We start from the raw sequence: 27,037 nt of genomic DNA, 5'->3' as shown, positions 1-27,037 counted from the left end.
ATGATTAAGAAGGAACACAAAGAGGGGTGAGAGGTGAGGGTAACTGCCTTGATCCCCTCTCAGGGGCCCTGTGAGTTTTCTAAGAGGCGGAGAAGCCCAGTGGCTGTCACAGAAGCCTGACCTGTTGTGAATCCCGAATTTGACCCTTTCCAGCTTGAGAGAGTCCCTTGACTTTTCTAATCCTAACGTTTTGTACCATTAAGTGAGGGTCGTAAGTGACACCTACTTGGTAAGGATGTTTTGAGGGTTTTAAAGATGGTAATAGCTGCCGTTCTAATAATAATGCTATAATACTTAATATATTAACATAACTATATTACATTATTGTATATTCTAACTTAATAATGAGGAAAAATCCTCTGATCCTGCTGTTCCTGGGCACAGCACATGAGGAAATTTCCTCTGGCAGGCCTGACAGCTTCGGGCGGAAGGGAAGGAAGTGGCTTAAAGGATAAAACAGGATTAGTATTAACATCTGAAAAATAATGACTGCCCCCAGGGAAACCTGTTCTCCTGGGCTTGCTATTTTGTGACCAAACATTGACTGCTGCCAGGATGTTTATGCTTTGAGTTCACTGATCAAGGTCATCCTTGATGTTGTTTTCAAGGAGAGATTTCATCTGACACAATGTTAGGTAGTCCCCAAAAGCTTTGACTACCTTTCAAACACGTACATTGGTTAAAAAGAGAAAAAAAGAAAACCACCATGAACTAAGAAGTTAAAGGACAAACTAGGAAAACATGCCTAGAGTATATAGATACCTTGTGGTGGCCATTAATATGTAAAGAGCTTATGTCTAATCAATATGAACCAGTTCACATCCTCATGACTGATTTTTAAGATTATAGAAGAAGAATGTTCATAGAGTTCTTTTTTTCTTTTTTTTTTTTTTGTCCGCTTTTTTAGGGCCACACCCAGGGCACATGGACGTTCCCAGGCTAGGGGTTGAATCAGAGCTGTAGCTGCCAGCCTACACCACAGCAACGCTGAATCTGAGCCACGTCTGTGACCCACACCACAGTTTATGGCAATGCTGGATCCTTAATCCACTAAGCGAGGCTAGGAATTGAACCTGCGTCCTCATGGATACTAGTCAGATTCATTTCTGCTGAACCACAACGGGAACTCCATGGAGTTATTTTGCAGTGCAGTGGGTTAAGGATCTGGCACTGTCACTGCAGCTTGGGTCGATGACATGGCTCAGGTTCAGTCCCTGACCCGGGAACTTCCACATGCTGCAGGTGCGGCAAAGAAAAAAATGTTCCAAGTCATTAGTAAGCAATAAAGGTACATTTTTTTTCACTTTCTTTTTTTAATCATGGAAAAATTTAAATGTACATGGTATTAGAGTAGTATAGTGAACCCCAGGTACCCAACTTGTAACCTAACAGTTGTCAACTCATACCAATCTTGCTCCATTTCTGCCTCCACCTATCATCTAGATTATTTTGAAGCAAATAACAGGCATGGATGCGTTTCATCCATATACACACGAAAGAGATTTAAACACAAGAGTGGAGTTGCCATTATGACTCAGTGGTTAATGAACCCGACTAACATCCATCAGGACGTGGGTTCAATCCCTGGCCTCACTCAGTGGGTTAAGGATCCGGTGTTGCTGTGAGCCGTGGCATAGGTTGCAGACACAGCTCGGATCTGGCATTGCTGTCACTCTGGCATAGGCCAGCGGCTACAGCTCCAATCGACCCCTAGCCTGGGAGCCTCCCATATGCCACCAGTGCAGCCCTAAAAGACAAAAAAAACCCAAAAAACAAAAAACTCAAGAGTATTGGTGAAGTGGCAAATATTAAATAGGGGAGTGGCTGCACTGAATGAACACTGCTACGCTGCTGGTGGGAGTATCGATTGGTGTAAGTTTTCTGAGAGGCAGTTTGGCACGGAGTATCACAAAAATTTTTAAATGTGTTTTCCCTTTTGCCAAATGACTCTACTTTGGGGACTTTACCTTAAGGGAATAATAGCTATATGCACATGTTTATCTTCACGAATTCGTAAAAGGAAGTTCTTGTCGTGGCACAGCGGAAACAAATCCAACTAGGAACCATAAGTTTTCGGGTTCGATCCCTGGCCTCACTCAGAGGGTTAAGGATCCAGCGTTGCTGTGAGCTATGGTGTAGGTCAAAGACTTGGCTTGGAGCTGGCATAGCTGTGACTGTAGCCTAGGCCAGCAGCTGTAGCTCCAGTTTGACGCCTAGCCTGGGAACTTCCATATGCCATGGGTGCAGCCCTAAAAAGACAAAAAAAAAACCAAAAAAAACCGAATATTCATAATAAAAGAGTTATTTATGATAAAAAATTTATACTTTTTTTTTGGGTCTTTTTACAGCTGCACCTGCAGCATTTGGAAGTTCCCAGGCTGGGATCAAATTAGAGCTGAAGCTGCCAGCCTATGCCAGAGTGACAGCAATGCCAGATCCGAGCTGCATCTGTAGACTACACCACAGCTCACGGCAACGCTGGATCCTTAACCCACTGAGCAAGGCCAGGGATTGAACCTACATCCTTATGGATACTAGTCTGTTCATAACCTGGGAAGTCCTATGGTAAAAAATTGAAAAGGACCTGAGGTCCAACATCAGAGAAATTATTGCATAAATTATAAACCACCTAGATAAGGAAATACCAGACACCTGTTAGGAATTATGATGAAAACTAAATTTGAGTAGTTCCCATCTCGAAAACGAATCTGACCATGAGGATGCAGGTTCCATCCCTGGCCTCATTCAGTGGGTTAAGGATTCAGCATTGCCGGGAGTTCCTGTCGTGGTGCAGTGGTTAATGAATCCGACTAGGAACCATGAGGTTGCAGGTTCGATCCTTGGCCTTGCTCAGTGGGTTAAGGATCCAGTGTTGCCGTGAACTGTGGTGTGGGTCGCAGACACGGCTTGGATCCCTCGTTGCTGTGGCTGTGGTGTAGGCTACAGCTCCGATTCAACCCCTAGCCTGGGAACCTCCATATGCCGCAGGAGTGGCCCTAGAAAAGGCAAAAAGACCAAAAAAAAAAGGGATTCAGCATTGCCATGAGCTGTGGTTGTAGGTCGCAGATAGGGCTCGGATCTTGCATTGCTGTGGCTGTGGTGGACCCCTAGTCTGGGACCCACCATATGCCGAGAGTGCGGCCCTAAAAAGATTAAAGAAAAAAAAAAAAAAAGGACAAAACCTAAATTCAAAAACATTTATAGAAAATATTTATAATGTATCAAGCATAAAAGAAAAAGTTTATAAAATAATATATAGCGTGTATATATTATTTTAAAAATAATTTTTAACCAGTTTGGTTAAAAATTATTAGAAACTTTTATAAGAAAAAGATTGAAGGGAAATATATCAAAATGGTAACATGGCTAAATCAGGGGAATTTTCACTTCGTTCTCTATGTATACTTGGTTCCAGATGTTTCATAGTGGACGTGCATTGCTTTTCTAATCAGGAAAAACAATCGTAATTTAAAATACGAGATGTCCACGTTGGTGGGAAGGCTGTGGTGTGGTTTGCCCCGAGGCTCCATACTCCCTGGGAGTGGTGCCGCTGACCAAAATAACACGTTAGGGAGGAGAATTTTCAGGGTGTTGCAAAGAATGTTCCAGGCAAGGAGGGCAGCTGGGAGGCTCCTGCCCTTGTCCAGACATGAGGGCAAGGGTCTCATCCAGAGCCAGATGTCAAGTCGGTCTCCTCCCCCAGCTTCTCGTTCTTCCCTGGCCTGGATCCAGTGCTGGGGAGAAGACGCCAGAAGATAAGTCAGAGTTGCATGCTAGCCCCAAACCCCTGCTGTTCTGTTGGCCTCTAGCTTGGGTGAGGGTGGAAGGAAGGGTGCAGCTAGCAAACTATCTGCTTTTCACAAGTGTCCCCTCGCCTTGTCAAAAAGTCGGCGACATGGAGTTCTTGTTGTGGCTCAGTGGTAACAAACCTGACTAGTATCCATAAGGATGCAGGCTCGATCCCTGGCCTCATCCAGTGGGCTGGGGAATCTGGCCTTGTCGTGAGCTGTGGTGTAGGTCGCAGGTGTGGCTTGGCCCCTGTGTGGCTGTGGCTGTGGTGCAGACCAGCAGCTGCAGCTCCGATGTGACCCCTAGCCTGGGAACTTGCACATGCCTCGGGTACAGCCCTAAAAAGCAAAACAAAACAACGAAAAAAAGTGGGGACACTCTTTGTACCCAGAGGTGACGGTCACAATGAAAGTGTATCCTGGCTCGACTCTTCACCGAGTGGCCTTTTCCACATCAGGCTCTTATTCTCCGTCTGCTCTTCTGGTTTGATTTAAGCCCGCTTGACCCCTCTTCCCTCACGCCCTGGCTGGAGTGGCATCCCAGGCTGGGAACAGTTTCTTCCTTCCATAGAAGCAGAACTTTGGATTCTCCCTGGGGCCAGAGATGCCTGGCCTGCAAGGCAGCCTTGCTGGAGTAGCCAGCATGGGGCAGCGTGAATATGTGAGCTCAGGGACCAAGGCGTGTCCTCTGGACCGTGGCATACCTGGGAGGCAGGTGTGCAAAGAGTAAGACTGAGCACCTTTGGTGTCGGGTGTGCCTGGGCGTACGTGAGTGCATCGCATTTTCTCCTTCTGCTGGCGGGGCTTCCCTAGGCCCCTTACCTCCCTCTGACCCTCTTTGGGAAGCCCTGGCCTCATGCGCTAGGATGGCTTTGTTGGCCATGCACTGTAGATTTATTCATGTTCCGTTCCAATTCTGGGATCCCAAAACATATCGAGTCTCCTCATAACGTTTATTTGGTGTTTTTGTTTTTTCTTAACAGTGACATTGAGACACAATTCCTATAGCGCACAATCCTCCTGAAGTAAACGATTCAGTGGTTTTTAGTGTGTTCACAGTTATGCAGTCATCCCCAGAATCAGTCATATCACCCCAGATCACGCTCTGTACCTCTTAGCATTTCCTCCGTCTTCCTCTACCCCCGCCCTGGCAGCCCCTGACCTCTTCTCTGTCTCTATCAATTTGCCTCTTCTGGACATTTCATATGAATGGAATCATACCGTATGTGGCCTTTTGTGATTAGTTTCTTTCACTCAGCCTAATGTTTTCAAAGTTTATCCATGTAGCATGTATCAGTACTTCTTTTTTATGGCTGAATAATATTCCATTGCATGGATATAACACATTTTGCTTATCCAGTCTTCTACTGATGGACATGGAGGTTGTTTCCATGTTTTATAAAGAATGCTGCTGTGAATGTTCATGGACATGTATTTGAATGGACATATGTGTTCATTCCTTTTGGGTGTATCCCTAGGAGTGAAATTTCCGGGTCAGATGGTAACTGTGTTTAACACTTGGAACTGCCACACTGTTTTCCAAAGTGGCTGTGCTCCATTTTGCAATCCCGCCAGCAGTGGAGGATGGTTCTGATTCCTGTATATCTTCACCTACATTTGTTGATTTGTCCTTATCTTTTGTTTCTATTATAGCCATCCAAGGGGGTATGAAGCCGTATCTCTTTGTGGCTTTGATTTGCATTTCTCTATTGTTAGTGATACTGAGTATCTTTTCATTTGCTTATCGGCCATTTGTGTATCTTCTTTGGAGAAATGTCTGTTCAAAGCCTTTGCCTTTTTTTTTTTTCTCTCTCTCTCTCTCTGTCTCTTTAGGGCCACACCCACGGCATATGGAGGTTCCCAGGCTAGAGGTTGAATCAGAACTGTAGCCGCTGGCCTACCCCACAGCCATAGCAATGCAAGATCTGAGACATATCTGCAACCTGCACCACAGCTCACTGAGCGAGGCCAGGGATCAAACCTGCCTCCTCATGAATGATAGTCACGTCCATTTCTGCTGAGCCATGATGGGAACTCCTTTTTTTTTTTTCTTTTTTTGGCTGCACCCACAGCATGCAAAAGTTCCTGGGCCAGGGATTGAACCTGTGCCACAGCAGCAACCCAAGCCACTGCACTGACAGTGCTTGATACTTAACCTGCCAAGCCTCCTGGGAACTCCTTTATTTTTTTTTTTGCCCATTTAAAAAATGGTTATTTGTTTTTATTATTGAGTGGTAGGAGTTCTTTTTTTTATTTTTTTTATTACTCAATGAATTTATTACATTTATAGTTGTACAGTGATCATCCCAATCCAATTTTATAGGATTTCCATCCCACAACCCCGGCGCATCCCCCCACCCCCCGAACTGTCTCCTTTGGAAACCATAAGTTTTTCAAAGTCTGTTAGTATCTGTTCTGCAAAGAAGTTCATTCTGTCCTTTTTTCAGATTCCACACGTCAGTGAAAGCATTTGATGTTGGTGTCTCATTGTCTGATTGCCTTCACTTAGCATGATAATTTCTAGGTCCATCCATGTTGCTGAAAATGCCGGTATTTCATTCCTTTTAATGGCTGAGTGATATTCCATTGTGTGTATGTACCACATGTTCTTTTTTTGGTCTTTTTTTTTTTTTTGCCTTTTCTAAGGCCATTCCCACGGCATATGGAGGTTCCCAGGCTAGGGGTCCAATCGGAGCTGTAGCTGCCGGCCTGCCGGCCTATGCTGGAGCCACAGCAACACGGGATCCGAGCTGCATCTGCAACCTACACCACAGCTCACGGCAACGCCGGATCCTTAACCCACTGAACAAGGCCAGGGATCGAACCTGCAACCTCCTGGTTCCTAGTCGGATTTGTTAACCACTGAGCCACAACGGGAACTCCTATACCACATGTTCTTTATCCCCCCCTCTGTTGATGGACATTTAGGTTGTTTCCATGTCTTGGCTGTTGCAAATAGTGCTGCAGTGAACACTGGAGTACATGTGTCTTTGCGAGTCGTGGTTTTCTCTGGGATAGATGCCCAGGAGTGGGATTGCTGGATCAAATGGTCATTCTATTTTGAGTTTTCTGAGGAATCTCCATCCTGCTTTCCACAGTGGTTGCACCAATTTACAATCCCACCAACAGTGTGCTAGGGTTCCTTTTCCTCCACACCCTCTCCAGCACTTACTGTTTGTAGACTTTTGGATGATGGCCATTCTGGCTGGTGTAAGGTGGTACCTCATCATGGTTTTGATGTGCATTTCTCTAATAATGAGTGATGTTGAACATCTTTTCATGTGTTTTTCAGCCATCTGTATGTCTGCTTTGGAGAATTGTCTGTTTAGATCTTGTGCCCATTTTTTGATGGGATTGTTTGTTTTTGTGGTATTGAGCTGCAGAAGGTGTTTATAAATTTTGGAGATTAATCCCTTGTCAGTTGATTCATTTGCAAAGATGTTCTCCCATTCTGTGGGTTGTCTTTTCGTTTTGTTTAGGGTTTCCTTTGCTGTAGGAGTTCTTTATATATTCCAGATACAGGAACCTTATTAGATAAATGATTTGTAAAAATTTCCTTTTTTCTGTCTTTTTTTTTTTTGTCTTTTTGCCTTTTCTAAGGCTGCTTCTGTGGCATATGGAGGTTCCCAGGCTGGGGTCCAATTGGAGCTGTAGCTGCTGGCTTATGCCACAGTCACAGCACTGCGGTATCCGAGCTGCGTCCGCAACCTACACCACAGCTCACGGCAACGCTGGATCCTTAACCCACTGAGCAAGGCCAGGGATCGAACCTGCAGCCTCATGGTTCCTACCTAATTGGATTCATCAACCACTGAGCCACTACAGGAACTCTGTCTTTTCTTTTTTTTTTTTTTTGGCCACACCCATGGCATATATAAGTTCCCAGGCTAGGGACTGAATCTGAGCTTCAGCTGCAGCAACACCAGATCCTTTAACCCATTGCATGGGCCTGGGGTTCGAACCTGCACCCCCGCAGCAATCCAAGCCTCTGCAGTTGAATTCCTAACCCACTGTGCCACAGCAGGAACTCCTGGTTTTTTTTTGTTGTTTTTTTTTTTTTGCTGGTACCCTTTGAAGTGCAAACATTTTAAATTTTGATGGTGTTCCTTCCTCTTTTTTTTAATGTTTTTTAAATTTTTTTTATAGTTGATTTATACCTTCCTCATTTTTAATTGTGATCACAAGCAGCAGAAATGATGTGGGGCCTCTGTTCAGCAACAGTGGATTAGCTCCCCCGCAGCCTCATATGACATGGTCCATGTTTGATGAAACCCAAAATGACTCCAGACTGGTGGGGAGAGAGGAACATAGATTAGGTCCCTGCAAACAGCCCAAGTTCAGTGAAGCAGGCTGGCAGATCCAGAGAGCAGGTGTCAATGCCAGGGACCCTGTGGCTGTGGATGGGGACTTTTCTCAGCGCTCCTGAGGTCGGCGAGAGAAGCCGAGCCTGGCCATTTGGGAGGAAGCACCCTGCCCCACGTCGGAGTCCCTGAGGGTCTTGCCATGTTTACCATGCCTGGATCTGTGTGGAGTCACCGAGAGTTTTAGCTTTGAGGTCGGGGGCGGGGGACGGGGCCAGAAGGAGCTGCTGGGAGGTGGGAAGAATGGCCTGTGGGGAGCAGAGCCTGAGCCTTTCTTGCCGTTGATCTCCAGGGGCGAAGGGAAAGCCCTCCTTGCACCTAGAAATTCCGAAGCTGGGCTCCCAGGCCAGCCACGTCGTCGGCCCCTGGGGCTGGACAATGCCCGTGGGCACCTTCCAGAGACCTACTCCTCCCAGAACCACAAGCAGCTTTGGCTGACATCTGGTCCTTCTGGGACACTGATATTTTTATTTATAAAATGACACTCTCATCCCCAAATAGATGCTTATTTTTAACGGGCGCGCTGCCTCCGAGGGCGGCCTCAGGCTCCCGTCTTCGCTCTCTGGCATCTCCTTGTGCATCTCCTCGTGCCCTGGCCTGGTCCCGGAGCAGAGCAGAGGGCCGCTCACCAGCCAGGAAGCCCACCAGCTCTGTCCTCACGCCTGCAGTCCAAGTTCTGCAGTGCCTCCCCTTCCTTTATCCGCCTCCGTCTGGGGAGAGAGAACTTCGAATCGTCCGTAATGACCCTGGACTGATGGCCCCGCAAATTACACAGGGGGGAGAGCAGGTGCCCGACGCCAGCCTCTCTCCCTCCTCCTTCATCCGTCCTGGCCCTTCTCTCAACAGAAGTCTCCTTGTTCTTGTCTTTCAGCTGCCCAACATGTTCGGTGACCTTCGGTCCACGTTTATTGCCTTGATGATTGGATCCTATGCCTCCTCGGCGGTCACCTTCCCGGGAGTCAAGGTGAGGGCGTGTATAGCCTCTGTGCCGAGGCCTCTCCCAAGACACCTTCAACCCTCGCTGAAGAGGGAAGTCATTGTGGGCGCTGGGGCCCTCCCCTCCCACCCCCCCACCTGGGAGGATGCACCTGCCACCCCGCCCGTGCCCGCCTGCCGCCCAAGTAGGAAGAGAAACCCGCTGGGCCAGAGGGGTGGGGGTGGGAAATTCAAGCACAGCCTTGCAAGGTGTGACTGCTGCAGGCTGCCTTCGCCTTTCAAGGCTGGTGGGGGATGGGGGTGAGTGTCAGTCCCCAGTCTGAGTCCAGCTCCAGTCGCCCCACCCCCAGGTCTGTTGCTGTTGGGCTGTTGCTCCCCATTGCCAGAGCGCTGCTCTCAGCCAAGTTGGTTCAGCTGTTTCCCTCCCAGGCAGGATTCTGAGCCCATGGAAGTCACACAGGGTCAGGGTGGAGCAAACAACTCACCATCCATCAGTCCCAGTTCCTGCTGCAAATCCTGTTGCTCCTGAAAGGGCTTCAGAGGGGGCTTCTCCCTGCTGTGGCCCCAGCATCAAATAAATCTCCTTTCCAGGAGTTCCCGTTGTGGCTCAGCAGTAACAAATCTGACTAATATCCATGAGGATGCAGGTTCGATCCCTGGCCTCGCTCAGTGGGTTAAGGATCTGGTGTAGCCGTGAGCTGTGGTGTAGCTCGCAGATGTGGCTTGCATCTGGCATTGCTGTGGCTGTGGTGTAGGCCGGCAGCTGTAGCTCTGATTGGACCCCTGGCCTGGGAACCTCCATGTGCCACACGTGCAGCCCTAAAATAAATAAATAAGTTCCCGTTCCTGAGGTTCGGGGGGCGTCAGGCAATAGAGGAGGGGGAGGAGGGCCAGCCACCTGGGCATCCAGGTTTTTGGAGAGCTGGGACCAGCCATCCCCTGGGTTTTGGGGATCCTCGAGTACAGAGGAAACTACAAGCTCCTCCTCCTCTTCTCCGTATCTAACTGCTGGTCCCCTCCCCAGGGAGCTGGGCAGCTGTCTGCCACTACTCTGGGGACACTTGTGCTAGAAATAAACAGTAATAATGACAGTAACAGGCTTGGTGGGTTTTCCACCTGCCAGGCCTGATGAGGAGCCCTCTACCAGGATCATACCCGCTTAGCCCCCTCATCCTGGCACCATGAGGGTACATGCCAGTGCTGGTCCCATTTCACAGAGGAGCAAAGTGAGGTATCCAGCTGTTCATTACTTGAGTATTTGGGGGACACCTAGCGTGTGTTCACAAGTGGACAGTCCTAGAGGTTCCTGTTCTCAGGGAGCTGGACTCCTAATGAACAAGGAGATGAATCAAGAAATCAGACTCCGGGAGTTCCTGTCATGGCTCAGCGGTTAATGAACCCAACTAGGATCCATGAGCACGTGGATTTGATCCCTGGCCTCGCTCAGTGGGTTAAGGATCCAGTGTTGGCATGAGCTGTGGAGTAGGTCGCAGACGCGGCTCAGATCCCAAGTTGCTGTGACCGTGGCGTAGGCCAGCGGCTGCGGCCCCTATCCTGGGAACCTCCATATGCCGTGGGTGCAGCCCTGAATAAAAAAAAAGAAAGAAATCAAACTCAGCCAGGGCTGAGCTGGCTATGTGACAGTGATGGGTGATCAGGGCCAGCCTCTCCCAAGGAGATGAGATTTGGTCCAAGCTGGAGGCACAGGGGGTTAAGATGTGCCAGGGCGAGCTGACGTTATTGGCACACAGGGTGTCTGATGACCAAACACCCAGGCCCACAGGGCCAACCTCCCCTTGCAGTTCAGCCCAGGGGGAGCAGGACTGCCGGGTGCCCCCTACCTGCTGCCCTCCGCTAACCCTGCCTTCCACCCTGCCCCGCACCCGCCCCTGTGCCTCTCAGGTCATCTATGACTTTGGTGCCTCCTTCATCGTCATCCTCGTGGCCTGGGCCGGCTGCTCCGGGCTGGTTTTCCTCAACTGCTTCTTTAACTGGCCCCTGGAGCCCTTCCCGGGGCCAGAGGACATGGACTACACGTAAGTGGACATGCCGTCTGCTCCCACCCCCCCGCCCCGGCCCGGGGCCCGGGCAGCGCTGACAGACACTCTCCCTTGGCCTCCAGGGTGAAAATCAAGTTCAGCTGGCTGGGCTTTGACCACAAGATCACAGGGAAGCAGTTCTACAAGCAGGTGACCACGGTGGGCCGCCGCCTCAGCGTGGGCAGCTCCATGCGGAGCGCCAAGGAGCAGGCGGCGCTGCAGGAGGGCCACAAGCTGTGCCTGTCCACCGTCGACCTGGAGGTCAAGTGCCAGCCCGAGGCTGCAGGTACGCAGCAGGAGCGTCTGCACCCACACCCACACCCGTAACCCCGGCGACGTGGAGGGGGCCACCAGGGCAGATGTGGCCGTGCCCCGGTGGCGGGGACCAGTGCCGGCTGAGAGCGCTGCGGGCACCGTCTCCTTAATTCCCACTTCATCCCCCAAGGGCGGGCGGCACCACCCACCCAGGCTCAGAGAGGGTCAGGGATCCGCCCGGCTTGTCTCCTGCAACCGGGGACCCAGCTCCTGCCCCGGTGCCCTCCGCCTCCTCCGCCCGCCGTGCCCAGCCCCCGGGTTCTTGCTGAGTGCCCGCCTTCTCCCCGCAGCGGCCCCCTCGTTCATGCACAGCGTGTTCAGCCCGATCCTGCTGCTCAGCCTGGTCACCATGTGCGTGACGCAGCTGCGCCTCATCTTCTACATGGGCGCCATGAACAACATCCTCAAGTTCCTGGTCAAAGGCGACCAGGAGATCGGTAGGTGGCCCCGGGCCCCGTTGTGCCGCCCCCGGGAGAGCCCCCGCCCCGCCCCGGGGAGGGCTGGTCCCTCCCGCCCGCCTGAGGTCAAGCCCGCTGCCCAGCCGGCTGGAGGGTGTCGGGCGGGGCCGGGCCGGCCCCGTGGGGCCGGGAGAGGGCAGACTCCAAGGGCCTGATTGTCAGAGCCGCGTCCTCACAGCCGCCCCAAGTGTTCTTGCAGAGTTTCCCGGTTGAGGCGGGAGGGGGACTCAAATAACTGCCTGCGTTTGGGCGGAACAGTGTTTTTCGTTGCCGGAGGGGACGGCTGACGTGGTGTTTGTAAATGAAAACGCTGCCCAGAACACGGTCTCCACCTGAGAGCTTGTTGAAAGCCGATCAGGCCAACCCCAAGCCAGGAATCCTCCGGGAAACCGCAGGGGCGGTGCGTGGAGGGGCTGGGGGCCGAGGTGGGGGCCCGGCAGCTGCAGCTGGAGCCTGGGACACCTGGGCCTGCCCTGGGATCTGTGCTCTGAACTGGGAAGCAAGGCCAGGGCAGCCTTCCTCGTGTGCGTGCGTGTGTGTGTGTGTGTGTGTGTGTGTGTGTGTGTGTAATCCAGTCCAGGCTTGCTACTTCTGGTAAACAGAACTGATAACTCACATGCCACTTTCCCAAAAGAGCACAGAAGGTCCTCAGCTGATTAGAGGTTTTGATTCTACAAAGAAAGTCGGTACTTCCTCAGGGCCTGAGCTGAGTCAGCTTTAGTCATCCCTGAGCGGGACAAACACGTTCTGTAAATCCTTTTTATTGGCAGTCTCATGGGTGTGCAACTTTTGGTTGGTTGAATTGTTTTCCCCATGGGAAGATATCCTAAGAATCAAGTCGTTTTTTTGTTTTTTCTTTTTTGGCTGCCCTGCGGCGTACGGAGCTCCCAGGCCAGGGATCCGATCCGAGCTGCAGTTGAGACCTGAGCTGAAGCTGTGACAACACCAGATCCTTAAAACCCACTGTGTGGGGCCAGGGATCGAATCCGAGTCCCAGCCCTCCCGAGACACTGCCAATCCCATTATGCCACAGCGGGAACTCCTCAAACACAGTTTTTACAAAGAATAAGAAACCCAGCCTTAACCAAATGGAAAGATGACAAAAGAGCACAGACAGTGCTGGTTCTGTGCTGAAAATGGGGATTTGGACCCAAGGCAACATTGGGAAACCCTATCATGTGTCTTTGCAAAAATGTGTAGCAAACAGGAAGAGAGGGAAAAAAATAACTTATTGAGCTTTGGTTTTTTTGTTTGCTGGTTTAGCTTTGTTTTGTACGATGATCTTTTCCTAAATTTGGACCCCAGGAACCCTGCTATTATGTACCATTCATTAAAATCTGTGCCCCACACTTAGGGGAAAGCCGGTTTATCATATCTAAATGGCCCCTGTTGTAAAAACCCTCAGGCCTAGAGAGGTGGAGAGCCCGCTGAACACAGAAAGGCCCTCACTGGCCCTTGGAAGGCAAATTTCCCTGCTGCTGAGTCAGGGCCTTTTACTCTGAGAAATCGTTTGCTGCCCAAGAGGCATTTTTTCCAATTGTTTCCCACTTTAAAAAAGTTCATTTCAAGTCGAGGAAGTTGGGCCAGGAAATTCGGTCCACAGCTGACACGGCATCGGTTTTCCCCATCCTGCTCCTGTGAGCAGTTGTGCTGACCACACACACACACACACACACACACACGCGGCCCTGCTTCTGCCAGGTCTTCTGCGCCCATGCCACTTCCCCATCACGGTCCCCGGCAAGCACCCCGGTCCTGATTCACCAGCCCGCCTGTGACAAGGCACCAGCTGCACATGACTGAGGCCCCAGCAGACAGGAAGACGTCAGCACACACCCCTGCTGGGTCCTCTCCCGCCTCCACTCCCAGAAGCATGGCTCAAGCTCGGCCTCCCCCAGTGCACTGAGCATTGGGGCTTGCTGGGAAATAGCTTGTGCCCTGGGCCCAGAGCTAGCCTGTCCCGGTGCCCCAACTCGGTCACAGCCTTGGACGTTTCTGCTGCTAACCCCCCTCCTCTCTGCTTTTTCACTTTTGCTTTCTTGGTGCAGTGATGGCTACCGGTAAGCCCGAGGGCCTTGTTGGGGAGCACACAGCATCCCCTCCCAGCCAGTCTGTTCTCCTGCCTCTCCTTGAACTCCAGACCGCCCGCCCTGCCCTAGTGGCCAGAACTGGGGGGTGGGGGTGGGGCGCCAGCTTTCAGCTTTTATTTGCATGAGAAAATCCCATCGTAACTTAAGGCTCTTTGAAGATGGGAGCCCTGACGTCAGAGCCCCTGTGGATGGTGCCTCCCTGGTGTGTTTAGAGGCAGAAAACTAATGGCCAGTCACACACAAAGCCTCTGTCCCAGTCCTTGGTAATTTTGTGGTTCCCAAGTCACAGAGACTTCCTGGGGCTTCTGGGGGTGGCTGTTGTGACATTCTGGATTTCTTTAGCTGTTTCTTAGAAGTAGGCGAGGGGGTTGGAGCAAAGAAGACGATGGCCTGCCCCTTGCTCTGGCTTTGATTTCAGAGGTTAAGCTCTCCGGGCTGCCCTCGTGACCCACAGGGATCAGAGGGGGGTCTGGGGAAGACCCGGGCAGGGCTTGGGGGGCCGCAGACTCGGCCCAGCGCGCGCCCCAGCCTCTCCCCGCAGCTCCCGCGCCCCCGTGACGCAGGCTGTCTTTTCCCTCAGTGGGCCTCTACACCTCCATCTTTGGGGTGCTCCAGCTGCTCTGCCTGCTCACGGCCCCTGTCATCGGCTACATCATGGACTGGAGGCTGAAAGAGTGTGAAGACGCCTCTGAGGAGCCCGAGGAGAAAGACCCCAACCAGTGCGTAGGCAGGGCCGCCCCGGCCCCCCCACGGGGAAGCCCACCGGGTAGGGTGTGAGGCAGCAGCAGGCTCGAGGGCAGGTTTTAAAGGGAGCAGGAAGAGTTCCTGTCGTGGCTCAGCGGTTAACAAACCCAACTAGGCTCCATGAGGTTGCGGGTTCAATGCCTGGCCTCGCTCCGTGGGTTAAGGATCCGGCATTGCTGTGAGCTGTGGTGTAGGTCACCGACTCGGCTCGGATCCTGCGTTGCTGTGGCTCTGCCATAGGCCGGCAGCTACAGCTCTGATTCAACCCCTGGCCTGGGAACCTCCATATGCCTCAGGAGTGGCCCTAAAAAAAAGTCAGCAGGAGAAGCGAGAGGGCTGTGCTCAGAGCTGCCCTGGCACTGGCTCAGCGGAGCGCACGCTTTGGTTTGTCACTTCTGTATGGCACGTCTTGGGTATGTGAAAGCTGGGGAAGCACCAGGGTGAAGGGAGAAGGGGAGAAGCCAGAGAAAGGTCTGTGCAGACCCCGGCCGTCAGACTCTTCTGCTTTTAAGACCTCGCGCGGGAGTCCCCTGGTGCTGCAGCGGAAACGAATCCAACTAGCATCCATGAGGTTGTGGGTTTGATCCCTCACTCAGTGGGTTAAGGATCCAGCATTGCCTTGAGCCATGGTGTAGGTCGCCGATTTGGCTTGGATCCCGAGTTGCTCTGGCTGTGGTGTAGGCTGGCAGCTTTAGGTCTGATTCGACCCCTAGCCTGGGAACTTCCATATGCCATGGGTTCAGCCCTAAAAAGCAGGAAAAACCAAAAAACAGAGCTCAGATCCTTAGTCAAATAGCTGTTTGCCTGCAGGGTCTGCTCCCTGGGTGTGAGTGTAACTGCTATAACCTTAATAAGTGTTAATTGATTTGTTCATGATCGTGAACAAAAAAAAAAAAAAAAAAGGCACCGAGCCCTGGTTACAGAAGGGTTGGGCTCTAAGATCAGAGGATGAGTTAAATGCCATCTTCTATGACTCCACCTTAGTATACTCAGCTATTCTTTGCTGAATCAGGCCCTGTGCCAAGCACTTAATGCCCACTTCTCAGGTAAGCCTCACAGCACTCGAGGAGTTATACCCATTTCACAGATGAGGGAACTGAAGCGAGGCATTTGAGTGGCTGCCTGAGGCCACATAGTAAGGACATGGCGGGCCCGGGCCTCCCTGCCCTCCTCCGCCGAGCCCTTGGCTGTCCTTGGATGGCACACAGCTGTCCGCAGGGTGTCTGTGTGGGTGGTGAGACTTGAATCGGTAATAGCGAGTTCACAAGGAAATGATTACAGAGACAGCTCTGTTATCTGGGTTCTCCCGCCACAAGGCTGTTCGTGCCCAGTCCCATTTGCAGCACACGCCCTTCGCCTTCACCCCTGCCCGCCCCCCAAGGGGAAGCCCACTCGCTCCCTTATTTGGCTTATCTGGCTTCTCGTCAGCTCCCTGCAGGATTTGGGTGAAGCTGGAGCTAGGAGTGAAGGAGGCTTTGCCACGTCCTGCCCGGGTGCCCTGTCCCCCTCCCTCTGCGCTGTCTGACCTCTGTCTGCAGGGATGCAGTGCGGGGTGCTGATGCCCGGCCTCTCCACTGAGGTTCCCACTCAGCACCCCGTCCAGAGGGCGCCGTGGGGAGGGTCCCTCGTGCTGGTCTGACCCCCGCCGTCGCTAATACGCCCCTGGGGGTGGTCCCTGAGTCTTGTGCTGGCCACAAGCCGTGAATCCCTCGGCCTGACCTCCTGGGAGAGCCTGCTCTTCGGGGAGCCCCCAGCTCCTGCGTGTGCTCTGCGTTTCCACAGAGGTGAGAAGAAGAAGAAGCGGGACCGGCAGATCCAGAAGATCACCAATGCCATGCGGGCCTTCGCCTTCACCAACCTGCTGCTCGTGGGCTTTGGGGTGACCTGCCTCATTCCCAACCTGCCCCTACAGGTGCGTGTGGGGAGAGGGAGAGGCCGGGGGGATACGGGGTGACGAGACCGAAAGGTGTGGGATGTGTCGTGGGAGAGCCGTCGCAGAGAGAGGGGTGACTTCGCCGTCATTTACTTCAACTTAGCAGCCAGCCCAGCGTGACTGACCGAGGGCCTCCTGCCTGCCAGGCCCTGTGCAGGGCTGGGAACGAGATGTAAGTGAGACTCTGCATTGCAAGTCACCGAGGACTCTCCTCTGTGAAAGCATCTCTCGTCCCCGTCTTCAGGGGTCGTGTATGCCAAGAGTACCATCATCTTACCGTTTCTGGAACCATGTGTAGTTTGTGTGGCTGCTCATTTTGCATTTGCTCACACAGCTGAAACCTGATGTTCAGAGAGGCCTGGCCAGTTTGTGGTGTTGGTGGAACATGTATGTCTCTGGTACAGGGGGCTGCAGAAAAAGGACGCTGATGATGGCTTGGCATCTGGATTCAAAAGTGTAATTCCGGAGTTCCCGTCGTGGCGCAGTGGTTAACGGATCCGACTAGGAACCATGAGGTTGTGGGTTCGATCCCTGCCCTTGCTCAATGGGTCAAGGTTCCGGCGTTGCCGTGAGCTGTGGTGTAGGTCGCAGACGCGGCTCGGATCCTGCATTGCTGTGGCTCTGGCGTAGGCTGGCAGCTACAGCTCCGATTCGACCCCTAGCCCAGGAACCTCCATATGCCGCAGGAGCAGCCCAAGAAATGGCAAAAAGACAAAAAAAAAAAAAAAAGTGTAATTCCTTTGCACAAGATTTCCAGTGCTTTTGGAAACTGACTTTTGGCAGAGAGTTCAAGAAAGGCAGACTTAGGAGTTCCCCTCGTGGCGCAGTGGTTAACGAATCCAACTAGGAACCATGAACTAGGATCCCTGCCCTTGCTCAGTGGGTTAAGGATCCGGCGTTGCCGTGAGCTGTGGTGTAGGTTGCAGACACGGCTAGGATCCTGCGTTGCTGTGGCTCTGGCGTAGGCCGGAGACTACGGCTCCGATTCGACCCCTAGCCTGGGAACCTCCAGATGCCGCGGGAGCGGCCCAAGAAATAGCAAAAAAGACAAAAAAAAAAAAAAGAAAGGCAGACTTTGTTACCTGCTTGGTTCTACCCTTAGGTCCACAGAAGTTTGCTAGCTCCAATCCCCAAGTGTATGAACTTTGAAGGAATACAGGTGATGGCACTGCTTCCAGATGGGTGTAGCCCAAGTCCAGATGGTGTCTTGGGCCAGGTCCAAAAGGAAAGCAAGAGTCCCTTCCTTTCTGCAAGTGGCCACACGTAGAAGTACGTGGAACGCCCAGGCGTGCACCACCCACGGGCGCTATCGTCTGCTTTTTGTTTGATCCCATTCTTACTGAAAGACAAGTGGTAAAAAAAGCAGCAAGACATTTGGTGTGGAAAAGGGCAGCTTGCACATTCGGGCACAGGCCTCTTGCACCACTGCAGAGAGCAGCCCCCGCTGCCTACATTCCTGGAAACGGGTCTTCTTGGCTACTGAGCCCAAGGGCAGGGCTGTGTGCAAAGAGCAAACACTGGGTCCTAGTAGCAAAGTGGACGGCCTGTGGCTCTCAGAAATCATTAACGAGTGCCTCTCAGAGCTTGCTGACCCTGCCAGCAGTGGCATTTCCCCAGGAAAGCAGAGCTAGATGGGAGCAGGACAGCTCTCTGCCAATAGGGCCTGGGTGACCAGGCAGGGAGAACTCTGGGCCCAGTCCTCAGGTCTGCAAAGGCAGGAGCCATGATTAATGACCTCCTGCTTAGAGCGACACCCATACCCACACGTAAGGGTGGGCTCAAGATGGGGGTGGAGGGAATTCCCGTTGTGGCGCAGCGGAAACGAATCCGACTAGGAATCAGGAGGTTGAGTGTTCGATCCCTGGCCTCAATCAGTGGGTTAAGAATTCGGTGTTGCTGTGAGCTGTGGTGTAGGCCGGCCGCTGCAGCTCCAGTTCGACCCCTAGAGTGGGAACTTCCGTATGCTGTGGGTGTGGCCCTTAAAAAAAAGCCAAAAAAAATCTTCAGAGCACAGATAATAGTAAAACAGTAAAATGATTAGGATGGGATGGGTTTGAGCATTGGCTAACTTTGTTTTCAATGTACAGTCGACCCTTGAACAACCCAGGTTTGAACTGCGTGGGTCCACTATGGATTGTTTTCCATGGTAAATACTACAGTGCCACGCAGTCCACAGTTGCTTGAACCATGGATACAGAGGGCCGACCATAAGTTCTGTGTCGATTTTCAACTGCATGGGAGGGTCGGCCCCCCGAACCCCCCCATTGTTCAGAGGTTGACTTGTAACTGGTTTAATTGTACATTTCTTACAATTGAGTTGTTGGTAATGGCTGTGTTTAACAGCCGGCTCTCGGAATTCTTAGCAGTTCAGGAATTGGCCCCGGGGAGCTGGTACAGGCCGACTCCAGGATGCCAAGGCTGCCCTCTCTGGGGACCCTGGGAGCTGTGGGGCGGGGGCCCAAGGCGAGGCCCTCAGCCTCTCCTGCTCACACTCTGCTCTCTGTCCCTCAGATTCTCTCCTTCATCTTGCACACGATCGTGCGAGGCTTCATCCACTCTGCCGTCGGGGGCCTGTACGCCGCCGTGTAAGTCCTGGGAGCTGTGGGTGGCCTGGTGGCCGAGGGCGAGGGACTGACCTGCAGGGGGTCCGTGGTGGGAATCGGGTCCTGAGCAGAGCCATCGGGCCCCTTGCCTCAGGGGACCGGTCCCAGGGCTTCCGTCGGGTGTGTCAGGGGAAGGCCATACCTGGCCGGAGTGGGTCAGTGGGCAGACAGTTCGGTGCCCACAGCCCCGGCATTTAACCCGAAGTCAGTTCCCTGGCCAGGGTCAGCGCCTTGTGGAGCTCGTTATCGCTTCGGGGGCTGCCCCTGGCTGTGCATGGGGAGGGCAGGGGTGGGATCTGGCTGCCCACAGCTAAGTGCTGACCTTCCAGTGGCCTCCAGCAGCGGCAGCCACGGGGATGACTGAGCCCAGGTTGTGTCTGACAGAACCCCCCCCCCCTCTCCGCCAGGACCTCCAAGGCCTCCTCAGCCATGGCCATAAAGAAACCTGCCTCCTTTGCCAGGAGGCCACATGTGCCTCCAGAACCACAGTCGTCTCTCCTTGGGCTGGGGCTTGAGGGTCAAAAACTAGAACCCAGACACCAATCCACTGTGTCTCTCTGACCCGAGACCAGCCCATTGCTCACTAGGAGTCTCTTCCCGCCTCGGGAGCCACGATGCTGACATTTGCTAAGATTTTGCCAGAACTCTCCCCCTCCCAAGAGCATCCCATGGGGGTCATTCCAGGTCTGCGTGTTCCACCCCCGCCCCCCAGGCCTGGAGGAAGTTGCGGCCGCCCTGGCAGAGTCTGAGGGAGTCGGCCGAGGGCTGTGAGGCTATGTTTCCGTGATTACACAACGCTCCTCTGGATGAGGGTGCAGTCGAGCCAGGCCCAGCCTCCAGCCTGCTCCCTGGGCCTGCGTCCCAGGCCGCAGACTCCTGCTGGCAGCACAGTTTCCACTCAGCTCGGCCAGACACCATCATGGGCCCCCAGGGCATACCTGGGCCGGTGGGGGTCCCCCCGGAGTCTGGGGCCTCAGGTGGCTCCAAAAGAGCACATCACTTTGCAGAACTGCTCAGCAGCAAGTCATCCAGGGCCGGCCCCGCACCGTGCTCCGGGGCTGCTCCTGCCTCTTCTCTGGCACCAGCACCTGGGGCCAACCACCTGAGGCCGGGGAGCGTTTGGGAAGGCGGAGAGGGGCGCCTGCGGTGACAGGTTCTCTACCGCCCTGGCAGGTACCCCTCCACGCAGTTTGGCAGCCTCACAGGCCTGCAGTCCCTGATCAGCGCGCTCTTCGCCCTCCTGCAGCAGCCCCTGTTTCTCGCTATGATGGGTCCCCTCCAAGGAGACCCTCTGTGGGTAAGAAGGGTCGGGGGCGCTGGGGCTGCGGGCTTCCACCGCGCTCTGCTGACTGGGGGCTGGGAGCCATCACTCAGGGGCTTCCAGAACCCCCGGGACAGGCACTTGGGAACTTTGCTTAGGATCAGTTTCTAGGAGCCTTTGTGTATGGGCTGGAGGAGCAGGAGGAGCAGCGTGTCCTTCCTGGACCCGACTTTGGGCTAAACAGAACCGAGTTGCCATCCCTGCCCCTCCTGCCCAAGGCCAGGATTCTTAACCAGGTGCTGGGAGCTTGTCCCAGTCCCGGTCCCACCCCTGGGGATTCAGATCCTCGCACAGCCGGGAAATGCTGATGCTGGAATGTGGAACGACGGGCCCTCGGTCCTCTTGAAACGTCTTTGTCCTTCGTCTCCTCTCCTGTGACCTTCTCCCCGTTCCCGAACCCGGCAGCGAGGAGGGGTCTGGAGCTGGGCTCTGCAGAGACCACAGCCCCCACCCGGTCCCCTGCCCCTTGTGATGGCGCCTCTCATCCCTGCCCCCCCAGGTGAACGTGGGGCTGCTTATCCTGAGCATGCTGGGCTTCTGCCTCCCCCTCTACCTCATCTGCTACCGGCGCCAGCTGGAGAGGCAGCTGCAGCAGAAGCGGGAGGACGGCAAGCTCTTCCTCAAGCTCAACGGCTCGTCCAACCGGGAGGCTTTCGTGTAGCGCCCGCCACCACCTCGGAACTGTGGCCTCCTGCCTTGCTTCAGTGACTCACCGGGGTCCCCCTTCCCCACCGCCCTCGGAGGACCCCCGCGCACCCCAGGACCCTCTCCTTCACCATGTCGGAGCCCACGCTCCCGCCCGGGGCCCTGGGCCGGCCTCGGAGCTCTGCGGTGGAAGGATGGGAGAGGGCCCCGACACGTGATTCTCCTACGGCTGGAAGCAGAGGCGCTCTGGACTTGGCACTGCCACCCCCCGAGGGGCCCTGGCGCTCGGGCTCCGTGGCGCCTGCAGCAGGAGCCAGGAGGACCCGGCAGACAGGCCCTCTCCCCCAAGTGTCTGGATCCTGCCTCTTGCCAAAGCAGAGTCGGCCATCCACTGCCCACCACCTGCCCCTCGGCTGCATGTCCACCGACCACGCCTGCCTGAGGACAAAGGCTTGCGCTGCCTGCACCCCCCTCGCCTGGCCCCTCACCTCCTCCCCGGCCCGTCTGCTGCCTGAGGAAGGAAGGACCCGCTTCCTGTTGTTGGTGCTAACTCCTTTGTGATTCCAGCCCCCTGTGGCCTGTCCGTGGCCTGTGGAGAAGCCCCCCTGGCGTAAAGCCTGGGGAGGGGATGGAGGGCTGGCCGGTCATCCCGTGGGCAGGGCCGTGCAGTCCGGACCTCTGCCCGCAGGGCCTGACCAGGGAGCACGTTTCCACTGCCACCCTCTGTCCAGTCTGTGACCTGAAGGGAGTGAAAAGGGCACCAACAGCCACACACACACACACTCACACACACACACACACACTCACACACACACACACACGGCTGTTTGTGTGGGGGTGGAAGTGAGGCTGTGGCTGACGGACATGGAGGTCCAGGCCTGGGTCAGGAAGTGGGTTTGTGAGAGACCTAGGGCTCTGTGCACACGTGGGTGTGTGTACGTGTGTCTGTGTGAGAGAAGTGTGTGTGCGGGGGGGTAGGGTGTGTGTGTTGGGGGGGTAGGGTGTGTGCTCCGGGTGTCTGCCCTCATCCTCCCAGAGCCTCCCCTGACCGAGCCAGCCAGGCCCACAGCAGGCCCAGCGCCCAGGAGCCAGCCTTGCTGCGGGGTCGCAGCGCCCCCTGCCGGCAGACTCTCCAGGGCCCTGGAGCTGCTCCGTGGGAGCCGCTGCCCTTTGCCCGGCGGGCCTGGCTCACCAACTCACCCACCTTGACCGCCCTCAGAGATGTGAGACTTCCTGGAGCTCTGAGAAGAGTGGGTTGATCATGAGGTTGATTGTTTTGGTTCTTTTAAGTTTTGTTAGATGCCTTTTTATAAAGCAATAAATCCATTTCCTCCTGGGAAGGGATGCCCCTCCTGGCATGTCAGTTAATGACTACATGTGCCTGTTTTGAGCTTGAGAAGAAAAGGCAAGACAAGGTTTTCTGCCGCTGACCGGCCCCAGTCGTACCCAGCTGCTCACCATCTCTCAGAGTCTGACTGTCGCCTCAGGAGGGGCAGTGGGCCCGGAAAAGACCTTCCTCCCCCATCCGCTCCCAAACAGATGGGGCTCGGGCAGAGGCCTTAGAAGTGTGGCCGCTCTCCTCTGCTGCTGATCCCAGCCAGACAGACTTCCTGTCACCACCTAGGCTGCGGGTTCCTCCTGAGGTCAGGACGCAGGGTGACCCCCGGAGAGCCGCAGGCTCAAAGGGCAGAGCCAGGATGCAGTGGGAGGAGCGGGTGGACAACAGGAAGGCCCAGGCCCAGACCCCAGAGTTCAGTCAGTCGGGCCCCTTGGACGCACCTAATCCCCGAGGCGTCCGTCCACCCAGGTTTTCAGAAGGAAATCTTTGTTTTGAGCAAATAGCTTTTGGAAAGGAAAGAATGAAATCAACTCGCAAAGCCTTCCTCTCCTCGTTCTGTGAGATGTTAACATTATTCTAAGTTTTTTTAAAAGGTTTTGGAATTCCTGCTGTGGCTCCACGGGATTGGCCCAGGCTCTGGAGCCCCTGGGACGCAGGTTTGATCCTGAGCACAGTAGGTTAAGGACCTGACGTTGCTGCTGCATAGGTCACAGCTGCACCTCTGATCTCTGATCCCTGGCCTGGGAACTCCATGTGCCTCAGAGCAGCCAAAAAAAGAAAGTTTTAGAGTCATATTTGGGAAACGCTGAGATAAGGTCCAGTGTCTGTTGGACTGTGCAGGAGGGAGGAGGCTGTGGCGTGTGGCTGAGGAATGATTTTATCAACCCCAGCCGCCCTCCAGGTGTGGTCCAGTGACCTCGTGCACTGGGAGCTCCGCGCTGCTTGTTAATGACGTAGCTTCTGAGTCTTGCCTGTGACCAAGAGGGAAACTTGGAGACCGTGCTTGGCTAAGCCCCACCTTGTGATTCTGGTGCCCGCCCCCGCCCCCTGCCCCATCTCCCAGCATTTGAGATGCACTGAGAGGAGTGCGGTTGGGGGAAATGCAGATGATGGGAAACTGTATTGAGGTTGTACAGACAAGGCCTGTGCTGTTCCCAGCCGTTCCCAGGCCCCGTCCACGTGGGAGCGGCAGCCTCCGTCTCCCACCCACCGGCTGAATGTGTGCACTTTGTGGGAAGAAGTAGGCATCGAGACACCCGAGTTCAGGGTGGAAGATAGTCTTGGGCCAATAGTGGGATTAGAGGCATGAAAATGGGAGCAGGGTACCAGAAGGTTGGGTACCACACGCATCCCCCCATTCCCCTGTCAGGCGTTTTGCTCTGACTGCAGGGTTGATGGGTTACCTATTTTCCTGTTACCGTCCCTGAATCATGTGAACGACGCAGGCGCTGATACCATCCTCTCTGTTTTATAGCTGGAAAAAGCAAGGCCCAGGGAGGAGAAGTGACTTGTTAAGGTTAGAGTCAGGACTCCCTTAGGGTTCTTCAGTCACTGCAGCAGCCAAGGCCCTCAAGAGCAGGACATTCCGCTCAGCAGCAGCCCCAGGGGCCACCAGGCCTTGAGATGAGGGCGAAACAGCCTGAGGAAGGGAAGCAAACACGGGCACCGTCTCGAGTTCTTGAAGCCAAGAGCTTCCTTGGGGGCCAGTGGTGACTTTGAGGGAGCAAGTCTCTGGTCATCCCAACCCCTCAGAGGTGCGGTCTGGGATGTGGAAGGGACCCCGGGGCCTCCAGGCTCCAGGCCGGAAGGAGTGGGATGTGGTGCTGGCCCTGCAGCTTCGATCCGAGCGAGGAATGGGCCGAGCCGGCCTCAGGAGTGTTTGGGGGTGGGGGCCGCTCCTCTGGGCCTGATCTGGGTTGGCTCCCTCCAAAAGCTCCTGGCCTCTGCCTGCGGCTCTGGCTGCACGCGCCCGTCTGGGGGGCGGGGGCGCAGGTTGTGGACTCCTTTCTGCTTTGCTCCATCTTCTTTCCCCTCCTGTACCCAGTATCAGCCTGGTGCACTGGACTAATCCTCAAGCCCTGCTTGTTCTGCCCTGGACCCTGCGTCTGAAGAGGGCGTCCGCTGCCTGGGCCCCCAAACACACTGAAAATGGGGAGACAGCCAGTGTCGGGCATACAGGTGCAGAACTATGGCAGATATTCAGCCCAGTGAGGGTTTGGTTTGGTTTGTTTTGTCTTTTTAGGGCCACACCCGCAGCATATGGAGGTTCCCAGGCTAGGGGTCGAATCGGAGCTGTCGCTGCCGGCCTACACCACAGCCGCAGCAACGCAGTCCAGTGAGTTTTGATGCATTTGCACATCAGCCTGCGTGCATGTAAGCAGCTATGCCATGGAGCAGGGGTCAAGCTCCAGGTATCCTACGGTGAGGGGCTCGGAGAAATCTCAGTGGAGTCAGGCTTCCAGGGTTGTTTGAGCAAAACTCCCTTCCCTCTGGGGGGATAATTCCGTGGGGTTAAGAGAATTAGGAGCCCAGGACCCCCAAAGTGAGGGGGTTGGCTTTCCACAGGCTGGAGCCCACCCCCGGGGTGGGGTGGGATCAGGGGGCGCAGGCAGGCTCTCTGCGCTCAGGCCCTGGACTGAGGCCACTGCGTGGGAAGGAGGTGCGGCGTCCTCACAGCCCTCTCCCCCCGGGTGTGGCCGCCGCCCGTGCCCTTGGCCTCTGCAGGCAGCAGGTCCAGTCCTGAAGTTCGTCTTGCTCAGCCTCCCAGGCAGATCCCGGCCCCTCTCGTCCTTTCCCAGAGTCAGACCCCGTCTCCCTGTGCCTGGAGGCCTCGAGGAGAAGGGCAGAGGAGAGCAGGCCCCCCCACACGACGTGTCTCGTGCTCTTAGGCAAGTCTTGCGCCTCGGTGTCCTCACATGGAGAAGGGCGGTAACACCCTCGCTGGGAGATTGGACGTCCCCTGGGTGACCGTGGACGTGAAGCAGCGGCACATCATTGTACCCGGCACTTCGGAGGCACTTACGAAGTGACGGCATTATTTTTATGACCCCGGAGGAATACGGGTAACCCAGGGCATCAGGACCACCCCCACCCCCGCCCCCCACCCACATAACAGGACACCCATGTTAGGCAGCTCTGACCGGGACAGGCTTGTGGCCAAGTAAAGGCGGTGAGGTCTGTCTCCACTGGCCCCCTCCCCTTCTCCAAACTCCTCTCTAAGCAAAAGCCTTAAGACGTTGTCGCCTTGTTCACTGTTACGTCTCTGACATTTTGGCGAGAGGCTTGGCCCAAAAAGCTGCTCAAGCTGGTCTCCCAATGGTGGATGTTCGGGCACCCTGACAGTTTTATGTCGAGGTGGGTGACTCAGCACGACTTGTAGGCAGCACCTCCACACCACCTCCTTGTAAAACTGCCCGTGCCTCTGAGTGTGTGAGTGTGTGTGTGTGTGTGTGTTTGCACGTTGAAGCTGGAGGTGTGTTTGGAGGAGTGTGTGGGAGCTTGTCTGTGTATGCCTCTGGACCTGGACAAAGAGGGACAGGGTCTCACCCACTGAATCCCTTTTGGCTGCTGGAAAGGCCTAGGCAGGCTCATCTAAGGACCCAGCCCAGGTCGTCAGCGTGGTGCCTGAAGGGTTCATCTGTTCCCATGTCAACCAGGGTCAGTGCAGTGTCACTGAGGACTCAGTGGCTGACCCGGACTCTTCCTGTCCCTTTGCTGTTTCTAGCACCTGGCTTACTTCCAGCACACAGTAAGCGCTCAATAAATGTCTGCTGTGAATGGCGAAGAACCACTTCCTCCCCAGCTCCTGTCTCTCTCTCTCTAAGCCACACATCTCCTTGCCACGTTTCTCTTGCCTGTCTCTTGTCTGACACATGCTCCCTGACCCCCACCTGTGCCCTAGGTGGCACTGGCCCAGCCTTGCCGGGGGCTTCCGCAGGGCTGGGGGAGGGGTGGAGTAAGAGAAGCCCAAGGCTGCTGGGAATTCTGGTTCCAAGGCCCGCACTCCTCCGTGCCCCCTTGTCCTAAGGCAGCGGTCAGGTCACTGTACATGTCTGCTCCTCCTACAGGTTTCCCACCAAGCTGGCCCCTCCTGCCAGGGGCCTGGGCAGTGGCAGCAGGAAAGAGCCTCTGGGCCTTCCCAGAGAAGCCCCCCTAGAGGCCCCCACCACCAGGGAGGGTACGGACAGCCTGGGTGTCTGAGGCCTGGCTCCTGACTCCACTGAGCCCAGGAGAGGGAGGTGGATGGCCTCTGGGACAGGTGGGGACAGGGTCATAGCAGCCAGGGCAGAGATGCCAGTTGAACGCGTGGGAGGGCTCCTGTGCGGCAGGATCGAAAGTTCAGAAGCCGGGCTCTGCCACATCCCTTTGCTGTTACTTTCGCTCATTTTCCCCCTTTTGATCGAGGCATTGTAGAGAAATATTTTTCTTCTCTTTTTTTGGCTGTGCCCATGGGATATGGAAGTTC

At 54.7% G+C, this 27,037-nt stretch overlaps 1 protein-coding gene across 7 annotated transcripts in view; it reads left to right on the top strand.

Annotated features, from left to right (window-relative positions):
- The window catches only part of SLC43A2 (solute carrier family 43 member 2), a 48,228-nt gene extending 21,866 nt beyond the window's left edge, over nucleotides 1-26,362 (top strand). For 5 of the 7 annotated variants that reach the window (XM_047759243.1, XM_047759244.1, XM_047759242.1 and 2 more), the window contains 9 exons: nucleotides 9,021-9,113; nucleotides 10,988-11,121; nucleotides 11,208-11,410; nucleotides 11,730-11,876; nucleotides 14,568-14,706; nucleotides 16,514-16,643; nucleotides 19,176-19,249; nucleotides 20,441-20,564; nucleotides 21,088-26,362. In XM_047759243.1, coding sequence (XP_047615199.1) covers nucleotides 9,021-9,113; nucleotides 10,988-11,121; nucleotides 11,208-11,410; nucleotides 11,730-11,876; nucleotides 14,568-14,706; nucleotides 16,514-16,643; nucleotides 19,176-19,249; nucleotides 20,441-20,564; nucleotides 21,088-21,249 — 1,206 coding nt within the window. In that variant the 3' untranslated portion in view covers nucleotides 21,250-26,362. Of the gene's footprint in view, nucleotides 1-9,020; nucleotides 9,114-10,987; nucleotides 11,122-11,207; nucleotides 11,411-11,729; nucleotides 11,877-14,567; nucleotides 14,707-16,513; nucleotides 16,644-16,767; nucleotides 16,837-19,175; nucleotides 19,250-20,440; nucleotides 20,565-21,087 lie in introns of those variants that run through there. The other 2 variants (XM_047759246.1, XM_047759247.1) reach the window with 2 other exon arrangements.
- Nucleotides 26,363-27,037: the final 675 nt, after the last annotated feature.

This window comes from Phacochoerus africanus, chromosome 14, assembly GCF_016906955.1.
Source record: "Phacochoerus africanus isolate WHEZ1 chromosome 14, ROS_Pafr_v1, whole genome shotgun sequence".
In the NCBI taxonomy this organism is placed as follows: Eukaryota; Metazoa; Chordata; class Mammalia; order Artiodactyla; family Suidae; genus Phacochoerus; species Phacochoerus africanus.
The sequence above is the reverse complement of the archived record's forward strand: the minus strand, read 5'-3'. Positions and strand labels throughout refer to the sequence as shown.